We start from the raw sequence: 13,004 nt of genomic DNA on the forward strand, positions 1-13,004 counted from the left end.
GGACGCCTGCTGATGTTTTCCACATGGGCTTGGCAAGCAGGAGCAGAGCACTCAGGCCCCCACAGATAACACTGTCCTCGTACAGTGCAGTTTAGGATGTGCAGAGGAAGTCGTCCATCTCGAATGAAACGCCGATTCACGCACATTGTAAATAAAGGTCATTTTGTCATGATCAGCAAAACATCAAAGTGGGGGAGGGGGTGCTTGATCTGGGGTGATTTGGAGGGACAGAGGAGATCTCTGAAAGCGGGGGAGGTGGGAGAGAGAGAGGGAGAGAGACAGTGGGTGAGAGAGAGGGAGAGAGACAGTGGGTGAGAGAGAGGGAGAGAGACAGTGGGTGAGAGAGAGGGAGAGAGACAGTGGGTGAGAGAGAGGGAGAGAGACAGTGGGTGAGAGAGAGGGAGAGAGACAGTGGGTGAGAGAGAGGGAGAGAGACAGTGGGTGAGAGAGCACAAGGGAGGAAAACATTTAAGCAGAGGCGCTCCTGCTGGTTCTCTGGCCGGCCCCTGCGGCCAGCGCTGGAATTTCCTGCTGTCGGGGCCGTGGCTCTAGCGCCTGTCTGTGACTCCCGCAGGACCCCGGCCGGCCCCCGCTCCCCCTGCAGACGCTCAGAGTGAAGCATGGCTGCCAGCGCCCTGGTGCATCCGTGCCTGCTGGACAGGAGCGGAAGCTTCTTCAAGGTAGGCCGGGCGTCCCTGTCATTCGCTGATGCGGGATTATCTGTTTGGCTGTTGTCCTCTCTCTGAACCACAGAACTGGGGCAATGGAACATGCAGACACGCAAAGGGACACACAGGCATGCACAGGGACATACAGGCATGCACAGAGATACTGGGAAAAATAGGCAGAGACTCAGGCACACACAGGCATACAGAAAAAGATGAGGGTTCATATGGAGGGCGGCAGCTTTCCTGTGGCTGTTTGATCCCTCTGAGGCTCCCCTCTGCTTCTCTCTTCAGGCTGTAAAAACTCAAAGGAGCCTCATAAATCTGCTGAGGCAATAGACAGATCCCCCCCCCCCCCCCACCCCAGTCTTTTCTCTGTGCCACTGAAGCTCGTCACCCTACTCAGCTTCAGAAAAGTACATAAAGAATTTTTATGGGGCAGCATTTGCTACTGGGACAGACTTCTAATTGCACTAAGACACTATAAACGTAATTAATTTCATGGCAGTTACTCCTGTTTCCAGCTGTGTGTTGATACGTTAGCAATTAGCAGGTGTAACTCAAGCGCTTCAGAGTGGGGCCTGGAAGTCAAAGTGACATTTCAGCCACCCAGGCAGCGCAGCCCAAAGTTCAGATCTCTCTCCCGCAGCCCATGTGCCTCCCCCAGCTCCCGGGGCTGCCACGTTCCCGGTCCGCTCTGTGCGGGCTCGCCGTACGTGAAGCTGTGTGGCTCGCCGTGTCGCAGGCAGTCTCTGGCCAGCCGTAAAGCGGAAGGCTGGGTCCTTGCAGGGAGCCTTTTTTTTAAAGCCTGGTGTCAAGCTGCATTACAGCTATGGGCACGGACTGCTGGAGCACTGAAAAACAGCTCGATTCTGAGCGACGGGGCCTGAAGATGCAGCGTGAAACAGAAACCCTGAAGTGTAACTTGTAATTCTCCAAATGGCAGACCCGCAACCCCAAACAGGATATTTATAGGCTTGGTGAAAGTACTGCCCCAAGGCACAGTGTTGGAGGCCCTAATTACTTACAAACAAAGCAGCCTTCCCTCACAGTGAGCCTGGTAACTATGGTCTTGCTGTGTCGTTGTGTGGGCTGTATCTCCCCCCTGTGAGAGAGGCTCAGTACTGCCCCCTGTTGGTGGGGACCAGTATAGCTCTCTGTTGTTGTAACCTCGGTGTCCGTGGAGATCTGTACTGCCCCCTGTTGGTGGGGAACAGCGCAGCCCTTTTTCGGTGTGCCCTCACTGTTGCTGCGGATCACCCAGTTGGAGTGGCTCTGTAACACCCCCTGCCAGTGTGACTCTGTACCTCTCCCTGTCACGGCAGCTGTACGGGGCACCCCCAATCGCTGTGACCCCCCCCCCCTGTTGTTGTGACTGTATCACCACCTGTCGATGTGACTCTGTACTGCCCCCTGTCAGTGTGACTCTGAACTGCCCCCTGTTGGTGTGACCTTGCCACTCCCCCTCCATCAGTGTGGCTCCGTACTTCCATTGGTGTGACTCTGTACCGTCCTCCATCAGTGTGACTTTGCTGTGCCCTCCCAGCGGTGTGGCTCCGCATTGGCCCCCGTCGGTGTGGCTTTGCGGCGCCTCCTGCTGGAACACCCTCTCCGCCGGTGTCCCCCGCCCCCGTGCTCCGCCTGAATGCTCCCTCTCAGCGGAGCCGCGCTGAAAGCAGCCTCTGTTCACTCACACATACTTTCCCATTGACCGCAGCCCTTTGATTACGTTCATGCAGAGAGCCGCTTTCTTCTCCTCTTGTTAAAGTGCCGCATTAATGGTCAGGCATTTCAGATCCTTTCCTCAGGGGAAGAATACCTTCAGATGGCACTTTGAACAGCTGCTGTTTATTATTACGCAACATTACGTAAGCTTTCACACGACCCTTCTTTACCGCAGGGAGAAAGGGCCTGTGTGCATCTACCTGGCCCCAGCGTATTGCCGACTCCCTCAAAACGGTCCTCTCCCATGATCCAAATCGGTTCCTATTAATCTGTCTTCCAAGTTTCCAGCTACTTTCATGCCCCACGACCAGCAGACGTTTCTGCATATGAAACGTCTTACAGATTTTTCAGGCTCAAGTGTGCATTAAAATGTGGAACCCATTATGCACTTGAGCCGTTTGATCCGCGGCTCCCAAAACTTGACACGGGATTTCGCGTCACCTGACAGGAAATCTGAACACAACTAGACCAGCCACACAATTCATGCAGGGAAACCAAATGTGTTTTTTTTTTTATTTATTTATTGGATTTATTGAAAGGAGATGGTGGGAGACTTAGGAGACTTTTTAAATACACAAAGAAGACATTAACAAAAACAGTGTTATTAATAACAGAGAGGGAATATTCAGTGCTTAGATCTGTGTGTGGGTGTTGTCACAGGATAAGGCGTGTGCTCCGGACCAGTGTGCCCAGCAATATCAGCCTGGGAAACATAACGTCACACAGCTGATTAGATGCTTCTCGACAGGCAGGGGACGCCGCGCACGGAGCCCTGGACACGTTCCTCTCAGACATTCCCTCTGCCAGCTGTTTGTGTGGTTTGTGGGGGACGCGGAACTCCGGTTTCTGAAAATTGGCTGATGAAGTGATGAATGTGCAGGGACGAGAAAACATGAGAGGAACTGAGAAAGCTGTCTGCTGAGCACCGATGGTTATCTGTCACTGTGAGCCTCCTGCGTCTCTCCTGCGCTGGGAGGCGTTTAACACTGCTGGCAGCGTGTGTTTAGCTGCGCCCCCCCTTGCGTTCTGGTGTTAGTGTGGATGCTGACGAAGTTAATAGGGTAGGTGACGGCGTTGTGACTCTGTGGGTCAGAATGCTGCGCTCTGCATCTCACGAGTTCAGTTCCCAGGGTCAGCAGAGTGATTTCACCATTGGGGCCTGGAGCTTCCGGTCAGAAATGTACGTCGCTTTTGATAACAGCATCTGCTAAATAAAAATAATGTAAAAAAAACGAGCCGCATGCCAGCAATGCTGGTGTATCTCACCCCAGACAGTTACGCCCATCACCTGCCTTTGGAGGGCGCTCTGAGACCCTCTGTGTGAATCAGGCCTTCTCATTCATATCCAGAGCTGTAGCTTAGCACCTCGGCTCACGGGGCTCCCAGATTTCGTGAGCGAAGGATGGGACTCGGACAGCAGGAACATGCCAGAGACAATCCCACATTGCAGTGACGTGTGCCGGATGGCATCGGGTGCCCACCTGGGAAACTCCACTCTCTTGGCTGCAGGGCACTAGGGCGCCCCCTCCTGTCATGAGTCGGTATTACATCTACCATCCACGTGTAAATGTATCACACGTGAGTGCACCTTCTCTCGCTGGCTGTGGGTGCAGCTTAGCAGGGTGAGTAACACACTCTGGGCCGCGCTGTTAATGGGGCTGCAGAAGGACCTGTAACCTGCCGCTTTTCCTGTTATCTGACCACTGTCAGTAGGAGCTATGTATGAGTCCTTACCATATATGGTGGGGGAAATGATCTCAGGCAGTGAAAGAGAATGATGTTTAAATGATCTTCATGTTGGTGTAACTATGATATGTATGTCAAAGTGTATTAGCCTAGCCAATTCAAAACCTCTGCAAAAGTCACATCAGTATTTGTGGCAACCATCCAATATACCTGTGTATTTTTTCATTTAACCACTGCCCCACTTTGTTTGGCTAATCAATACCCCATTGAGTTAGTTAAATAACTAATCAATTAGTTAGGTGCCCCTGAGGAGAGGTTTGGAAACCAAAGTGGTTTTCATCTATTCATCCAACAAGATATCATTGACTTCCTGTTACTTGAATTAAGTAACAGGACACACATATTCTCTGACGGTCTAAAACTTTTGCACAAAAGTTTATATCCATCCATCCTTTAATTGGTTATCTAGTCATGGTCACATGGTGGCCTGGAGCCAATCCCAGGGAACACAGGGCTCTAATTGATGTGTTGAGATCCTTATTATGCAATCCAGACATGACCAATCCCATGGTTACTGTTAAATGAAAGTACAATGAACACTGACACTAACTGTTCATGGGGCAGCACTCAGTTCTGGTCGTCCCCCCCTTTTCCCCCGCCTCCCTTGAAGCAGTGTGGGCTTCAGCTTATAAGACCTGACATCACCAAAGGTGAAAGGGGAGCTGCTCTGTTACATGCTGCCCTCTGCTGGACAGCATGGATCATGTTGGATGGAGAGCTTTCTGAGATCATGCCAGCGTTTGCTTTTCAGGATGTTTATGCTGGAAGAGGAAAACAGATAATTAGTGCCCGTTAGCATAGTTACAGTCAAACTGGCGATAAGAGCTCAGTTTGGGTGGGGCTCTGTACCAGCTTATCTGCCCAGCAGAACGCTGTCCCAGTGGATTTTGGGAAGTCCTGCCGCTCGATGCTGTTGTGGCTTTATGTTTCCTTTCCTCTATTTTCTCCCTTCTGATGCCTCCAAGCTTCCCTTTTCCTGTAAGTCGCTCCTGCGGACGGCTGTATGGTTTGTACAGGAAATTTGACATTTTTTTTCTCTCCCATGCTCCCCGGAGTCCCGCGGACCAGGATGTGCGTAAGCGAGCCTCTCCGTCTGCAGTGGCAGCCTGCAGGAATGCAGATCCTTATACCTTCACGCTTCTCTCTTTCTCTCCACTCGCCTCCTCGCCCCTCGGCTCCCCGCGACGCTCCCCGCCAGCTGATCGACTCGTTCGCCTCGGAGATTGGAGAGCTGAAGCAGGAGATGGTGCAGACGGCCCAGCCCACGGGCAGGCACTCCGGCGCCGACCTCCTGGAAGGGTAAGTGTATTACGCTGACCCCCCGGAGTGTGCGACGGTCTCTCTGGCTCTTCACGGCAGGGTGAAAGGTTTACAGTCCTGTAAAGAGCTACAGTCCCCAGTCTTATCCGGAGTCCCAGCTGCCTGCTGCAGGGACCATTCAGTATAAGTTCTGTTTTATTACCTTATTGAGAAACATCAGTGCAGATGTGCAGTCAGCACCTATGATCTGAGCTGCCAGTGGTATCGGTCTCCTGTGGTGCGACGTGCTTCCTGTTGGAAGATGAGCTATCAGTGTAACATGAGTCCCATTTAAACCCCCCCCCCGACCCCGCCCCCCATCAGGGGAATCCAGGGAAGACTTCTTTGTGGTGCCCTCCTTGAATGTATCAGTGTATGTCATCAGGCGGTGTGTGTGTCTGTCAGGCTGACCCACCCAGTCGGACAGGATTTGAGGTGTAAGATGCGGAGTAAGGAGTCCCTGAGTAAGGCAGTGGTATCCAACCTTTTTCAGTTAAAGCTACTTTTACGAAGAAAATACTACTGAACGGTGATGGTATATTTCACTGATTTTTGGGAGGGTGGAAATGGGGGATCAGGGGTTGCGTCTTGGCTGATTGGCCACCACTGGAGTAAGGAGTCACTAGGTAAGACTTTGCTTGTATCTCCAGAGTCAGTGGGCTGTGCAAGGAACGGGATTCCAAGAACTCTGAACCCGGGGCTGTGTGTCACCCACCGAGTTGGGGACTTCCTCATGTAGACTAGACAGTGACAGTGAACTGGAAAATCCCCATAAATGCTGTTGTTTACTGATCTAGTAGGTTTGTCACGCAAGACATCAGTCACCTATGTTTTAATTCTTTGATAACAGAGCACGCATCATTGTTGGACTGTTAATGAATCTGCCTCATGGACTGAGTGTTATTTTACTGCCTGCAATGCTCAGGTCCACCCACAGGTGGAGTCGTTGTCCCACGCCGGGGCAGGATGTGAAATGCATTGCTCTGGAAAATGTCACCATGCAGTAATTTAGAAAATCTGTTGAAATGTCAGTTCCGAGCAGTTTGTTCCGCTGAGGTTGGCAGGTTTTGTTTTGAAATCCCAGCACATGATTTTATCAAACATTTCCTGCAAGGTGTCATTTTTTTCCCCCCTAAATAGACATCCATGATGTCATCTGTCTGCAGCTGTGAGGGAGTGGAATATGTTCAGTGTGATATTCCTGTAGAAACGTAGAGGATTGCTCATTATGTGATTGGCTTTGAACTTTAAATCGATCGCTTTTGGTTTTGAAAATAACTTGGGGGTGGCACAGTGCCGCGGTTCTTAGCGCTCTTACCCCTGGGACCGCACATGTGTGTGGAGCTTGCCTGTTCCCCCGTGTCGTCGTGGAGTTTCCACCGGGTCAATAAGTGCGCATGTGTGAGTGAATGGTGAGTGTTCTCTGCGATTGGTTGGCACTCCATCCTGGCTTGTTCCCTGCCTTGCACCCGCGCTTCCGGGATAGACTCTGGAGTCTCCGCGAACCCTGAATAGGACAAGCGGGTACAAAAAATGGATGGATGGAAATAGCCTGTCAACATAGAAAAACATGGGCTGCAGGTGGTGGTGTGTGAAAAGGTGCTAATTGAATGCATTTTGTGTAAAGGTAGTAAAAACGGGTCCATATGCACATAGGCTGCCTACCTACCTGCGGGAAGAGCAGGCCTGCAGGTGGGCTACCTGCGGGAAGAGCAGGCCTGCAGGTGTTACCTGGGGGGAGAGCAGGCCTGCAAGTGTTACCTGGGGGAAGAGCAGGCCTGCAGGTGGGCTACCTGCGGGAAGAGCAGGCCTGCAGGTGGGCTACCTGCGGGGAGAGCAGGCCTGCAGGTGTTACCTGGGGGAAGAGTAGGCCCCCTCAAACCGGGACTGACCTCGGCACTCCGAGACGCTCCGCCGTTGGGAAACGGGCCGGTTTAGGAGAATGATGTGTACTGTGGGGTTATTTCAGTAGTCATGGCGACGCTCTCCCCTTCTCTCCCCACAGGCTGGAGGGGGAGGTGAGCGGCGTCTATCTGCAGTCCCACCCGGGGGCTACAGGTGGCGCCAGAGACTCGGGCTACGACTCCCTGCGGCGCCGCATGAGCGTGCTGGACAGGCTGGCTCACACACACGCCGCGTGGCTGCTGCTGTCGCTCAGCGACGAGGAGGCCGGCCGCATCCTGCAGCAGCAGCCCTGTGGGGTGAGAGCGCCCCCCCCCCCAGGGATTATTCTGACCCTTTAATGATTGGCTGGTGACCCCAAAGCCAGGGGCAGAGCAGACTTATTGCAGTTTTCTAAGGAAAGGCTCCAAGAATCACGTATCCGCAACAGAAATATGTACTGGACTACTAAGGGGGTTCTAAGGCTGATTCTTATTAACCTCTGCTTCCAGCAGGGTTATTCATTAGCTGTACATGTTCTCTCAGCTGCAGTAATGGCTGGGGCTCAGTCGGACCCAGAGCTCTGCTCCTTAAGCATAACGCACCGTATCCTTTGTGCAGGAGTACTGACTTGGTGGCAGTGTCTTATAGAGCTGTCCTCTACCCTGCAGACGTTCCTCGTGAGAAAGTCGGCACGGCTGCAGAGGAAGGTGCTGTCCCTGCGCGTGGACGACGTGGCGCCCGGAGCCGTCAGCGACTTCCCCATCAGGGAGAGCCAGTATAGTACGCCACTCTCTTCTTCACACATCTGGGGGCTCGGCCCTTTCTGCACACTGAGCACCGATGCGTTGCGGCAGTCCGCCGTTTGCTGAGGGGAATCTGTGCAGTGGGCTGTTTCTGTAGGTGTTTCTCAACTCCGGCACCTTCTCCTCTGCCTTCTAAGAATCCACACTGATACACAGGCTGCTGTCTTCCTTTTGCAAAGAAATAAAGGGCATTACTGGCGTCCTAGTTTTTGCAGATGTGTGGGCTTCAGTTTCGGCCCGTTCGCCAGCCTGACGGGGAATCCCCCAACCCCCAGCCACCACTCCTCATACGTGTAACACTTGTTTTATTACTTCCGACGCTGCTAATTCGCCACTGGAGGGGAGCTGATGCGCATTCTGTTCCCTATCCTGGGGCCAGGTTTGCAGAAAGTACGGTCGCCGTTAGTTTCACAAGAACCCCATCTAAACATCCCGTAATAAGCGGTGAATTTTCTATGTGGCTCTGGCAACTTTGTTATTAAGCAGCAATTGACTGACTGAGGAGTCGGTGCTAAGCCAGCAGCTGATCTCAGGTCCATCACAGGGGGGCGCTCTATCGGGCTCCGGGCAGCCCACAGACACGCAGCCAGCTCTGACCATCCCTTTATTTATTTACGTGGCTCCAGGCCCACCTTCAGTGAGCCGAGCGGCCCAGCTCTTATCGCCATGGCGTTTCTCTGTTGCCGTTGACGACACCAGCCCATGCCGGCACCTTCTCCCCACAGCTTTCTCTCTGGAGGGATCCGGGATCAGCTTCGCCGACCTGTTCCGCCTGGTGGCCTTCTACTGCATCAGCAGGTAAGGTGCCCCCGGCCAATCACACATCGCCCCCCCCAGCTCCCCTGAAGGCATGAGGAAATGCCTGCTTTTCCTCAGGGGACGTCTGACATTGTTACTCTTTCCTGTTTGTTTGATTTCTTGATACCCCGACTGCCACTGAGGTATGAGTGCAGTGCTGAAGGCTGAGGTACAGTATGAGTGCAGTGCTGAAGGCGGGAGGCTCCGTCTCCTTCTATATCACCACGACATTTAGGCCAGAAACATCATGCCGCTTTGCTGACGGCGATTTCTCCCCTTTTGCCGCCATTGTGCCTCGCGGGAAGGTGACTGACTGTCCCCCGGGAGTTTCCGGCTGTTTCACTCTCGGCTGGGAGTCGGCTGCGGGAGAGTCCACCTGCATTATTGCCGTGAATAAGACCACACCTGAGTACTGCAGTACAAACCTGAGTGGGAACAAAACCTTTCGGGATGTAGCCTCGCCGACCGTGTGATCAAACGTCGCACTGGGCATGCTCGAAAACAGACAGCCGCCCAGGAAACTCTTTGTCCTACTTCAAAGAAGCGTCTGTCACTGACGCGGCCTTTGTCACTGGCACAATGGCATCCACCCTCCCCGTCCTCGGGGCTCAAGCTGACCGACTCTTCCCTGTGTCCTGACAGGGATGTCCTGCCATTCACCCTGAGGCTTCCCGAGGCCATCGCCACGGCCAAGACCCAGACTGACCTGGAGCAAGTGGCCCAGCTAGGGGCAGGTGAGAGCCTCGCTCAGCCCCCTGGGCCTCCGCAGCCCTACAGAGCCCCAACCCAGAACGATCCCCTCTCACATGACTAGTCACATGACTAGGGCACTTTATAATCCCACGATCACTGTACACCTTTTGCACTTGTCGACATACTGCTATGTTTTAGTCATTTAGTATTATCTATTTTACAGTCATTTTACCTTTATTATTTTATTGTATATTATTCTTGCCTTTATATTATCATTATTATTATTATTATTTTATTCTGTATTGTTTTTTTCCTTTGTATTTCATATTTTGACAAGCAGCAAGCAGGTGGAAAAGCATTTCACTACACATTATTTCAGTGTATGATCATGTACGTGACCGATAAAGCCTGAGATACAACTTTGAGCAGATCAGGGTGTTTGTACCTTTCCACCATACTTACATATAAGGTTTTACGTCAATGCATGAAAAGAAAAACTGCCGGAAATGAGCACTGGACCTGTCACAGTGGCTGCAGGCTGCGTGTGTGAGTGTGAGCAGGGACACGCGTTCGACACTGCCATAGGCCTGCGGGGTTTGGCATGGAGCACAAATGCAAGGTGCCGTGAGTGAGAGCGGGTCGCGGCCCCTGTGTTAGGGTCTCGGCCCGCCTTGCTGGGCCCTGGCCGGTACCTTCAGTAGGTATATTTAGTTACCAGCCTGGAGTTATTATTAGGCAGCCTTGTGAGTCAGTGCTGGGGGCTTTTTCTGTGACCCATTTGTGGAATGGAGGCTGTGACCAGCAGACGGCTGGCTCCATTTGTACAGCGTCCCTCAGTCGTGCAGACCTATCCCAGCATGCCTCTGGTGCTGTCTATGTTGAGCTGCACCGCTGAGGGGGAGGGCAAAGATGGCTGTTAACACGGAGGCCTGGCGAAGGTGGGTTGTCTCCATCACTCCAATGTTGTGTAATTAGCCCCCCCAGCACTGCGGAGTGTCTCCCCTTGGGGTCCCGCCCACACCTCCGGGGCCGCACAGCGCTCCACAAGCTCCCTTTGTGCTGCTGTGGCTGGCGGATGCTAGCTGAGTGCGATAGCTTCCCGGTTCTGTGGCGTGACAGAGCCCCACATGTGTCGCGCATTCTCCCCCCACGCCTAGCCGCTGCAAGCCCCCTCCCTTGCTGCTAAATGTAGCTGGGAAGCATGCCCGAGTGGGACGGTGCCCAGCACAGGCAGGCAGCTCTTGGGGGGGGGGGGGGGGGGGGTGGATAGGCTCAGGTTTCTCTGCGGCGCTGTCAGGGGAAAGACAGGCGGTCCGTTTCTCCTGGGCTCGTGCCAAAGCTCACGGGCCGATTCTGACTCGTCTGGTCAAAGTAGGAGTCTCGCTTTTTAAGTGTCAGGAGTCACTGCTCCTGGAATGAAACCCAGCATTTAGCAGAGGTTTGTGCTGCAGCGTGACGGGAAATGGGAAGCGGGGCTTGGGTGGAACTGCAGAAAGTGGGCGGAGCCACCTGTCTCCTCCCACATTTTACATGTGTGTGACTCACAGCCTGCCTATGGGCGTATGCCTACATTTGGGATTCAGACTCCAGTAATGCTGGACTGAGTTCCCTTCTTGTGTCTCTCCGTCCTGCTCGGATCTGCCTGCGATCAACAGAAACTGCAATTATACTTCTAGGGCCTGCGGTCTGTTTGCACCTCATCTCATCTGAGTAAGTTACTGTTATGCTCTTGCTTGTGTTGTTTATCTCTTTATGTTTCTTGACTTTAAATATTTGAAACTTTCTCTTTTTCCTTTTCTTCCATTGTTTTTCTCTCTGCCTTCTTTTTCACATTTTTTCTCTCTCTCTCTTTCTCCTGTCTCCTCCCCATCTCCCCCTCTCTCTCTGCTTCCCTCCCTCTCTCCTGTTTCTCTCTATCCCTCTTTCTCCCTCCCCTCTCTTTCATCACAGGATTCTGGGAGTCCTCACTGTGCCGCAGGAAGGATCCCTCCGTCTCACCCTCTCGCGGGTCACAGGTTAAACCCCCGCAGCCTCCAGGGGACCCGGGGCCTCACCTGAGTCTGCGCACGAGGGCCCCGTCGCAGCTGGAGCGCGGACAGTCAAACGGGGCACTCTGCTTCGTCAACCCGCTCTTCCTGCAGGCGCACCGCCTCGAGGGAGCTTCACCTCCGGATCCCAAATCGCTCCCCTGTGGGCCTGCCCTCCGTACGCCCCCGCCACGGCCCCCACCCCCACGCTCGCTGCCCCGTCGGCCCGCACCTCCGCCGCAGAAACAGAGGAGCATGCCGGAGACGGCGGCCTGGACGTGCCCGCAGCCACAGCCACCGCCATCCGTGCGCCGGGGCATCATGGGGGCCAAGCTCAGTGGCCTGACCTTCTCCACGCCCAAACGTAGCAGTGCCCCCATCCCCGTGCCCCCGCCCCGCCTGAAGAAGCAGTACAGCATGTCTGACGCCGATGGCCTGCGATGCCAGATCGCGCTGGATGAGCGCACCATCGAGAAGGCTCTGTCTCAACGTCGCCCACCCGCCCCGACTGCCGAGAGCCCTAGCCCCCCTGCTGTGCCTGGCGCATGCCCAGACGCCCGGCGTCGCAGCAGGGGAGAGCCCGGCCAGCGGCTGAGTGATGTCAGCATCTCCACGTCCTCCTCTGATTCCCTGGAATACTCCCACAGCTACTCCCTGTCAGGGCCAAGCCCCCCCTCCGGCGACGGGCCAGCAGGCGACAGCAGCGAGGAGGAGGACGACGACATGGAGGAGGAAGAGGAGGACTATGGCATGAGCGTGGAGAGCGACCAGGAGGTCAGCGTGCCGCTGCCGTTCAAGTCCAAGAAGCTGCACGTGGGCGGCACGTTCGTGCTGCGACGGGCGCTGAAGGGCCGCCTGCGCAAGGTCAGCGGCGTCTTCAACTCGTTCATGACGCCGGAGCGGCGGGCGGTGCGGCGCATCGCGGAGCTGGCCCGTGACAAGGGCGCCTACTTCGGCTGCCTGGTGCAAGACTATGTCAGCTTCCTGCAGGAGAACCGTGGTAGCCACACGTCGGGCCTTGACCTGCTGCAGACGCTACGTCAGTTCATGACTCAGATGAAGGCCTACCTGCGGCAGAGCTCTGAGCTGGACCCCCCCATCGAGTCACTGATCCCCGAAGACCAGATCGGTAAGGGCAGGGGGTGGGGGCGTCCCCGCGTTACGGCGTCCCTGAGGAATGGGTACGGGGGCGAGGCGGGTGTTGGCTTACGGGGCACCGTGCCAGTTTAGCGTGCCGGGATAAGAGGCCTGCTCAGCTATGTCACCCTCCGCTTCTGCTGCTCTTGCCGATTCAGCTGGCGGCAGCGATTTTAGCAGCTTTGCGATAGATCTGCTGAGGTTTTAGCAGGACCTTAGTGGGGTTT

General features: G+C 54.4%; 1 protein-coding gene across 6 annotated transcripts in view; it reads left to right on the forward strand.

Moving 5' to 3' along the window:
- The window catches only part of LOC111850831 (ras and Rab interactor 2), a 37,038-nt gene that overhangs the window by 14,667 nt on the left and 9,367 nt on the right, over nucleotides 1-13,004 (forward strand). For 5 of the 6 annotated variants that reach the window (XM_072703765.1, XM_072703769.1, XM_072703766.1 and 2 more), the window contains exons 2-8: nucleotides 575-680; nucleotides 5,335-5,435; nucleotides 7,441-7,636; nucleotides 7,988-8,099; nucleotides 8,848-8,920; nucleotides 9,563-9,654; nucleotides 11,564-12,769. In XM_072703765.1, coding sequence (XP_072559866.1) covers nucleotides 621-680; nucleotides 5,335-5,435; nucleotides 7,441-7,636; nucleotides 7,988-8,099; nucleotides 8,848-8,920; nucleotides 9,563-9,654; nucleotides 11,564-12,769 — 1,840 coding nt within the window. In that variant the 5' untranslated portion in view covers nucleotides 575-620. The remainder of the gene's footprint in view (nucleotides 1-574; nucleotides 681-5,334; nucleotides 5,436-7,440; nucleotides 7,637-7,987; nucleotides 8,100-8,847; nucleotides 8,921-9,562; nucleotides 9,655-11,563; nucleotides 12,770-13,004) is intronic. The other variant, XM_023825139.2, reaches the window with a different exon arrangement.

Source organism: Paramormyrops kingsleyae, chromosome 20 (assembly GCF_048594095.1).
Source record: "Paramormyrops kingsleyae isolate MSU_618 chromosome 20, PKINGS_0.4, whole genome shotgun sequence".
NCBI classification, from domain to species: Eukaryota; Metazoa; Chordata; class Actinopteri; order Osteoglossiformes; family Mormyridae; genus Paramormyrops; species Paramormyrops kingsleyae.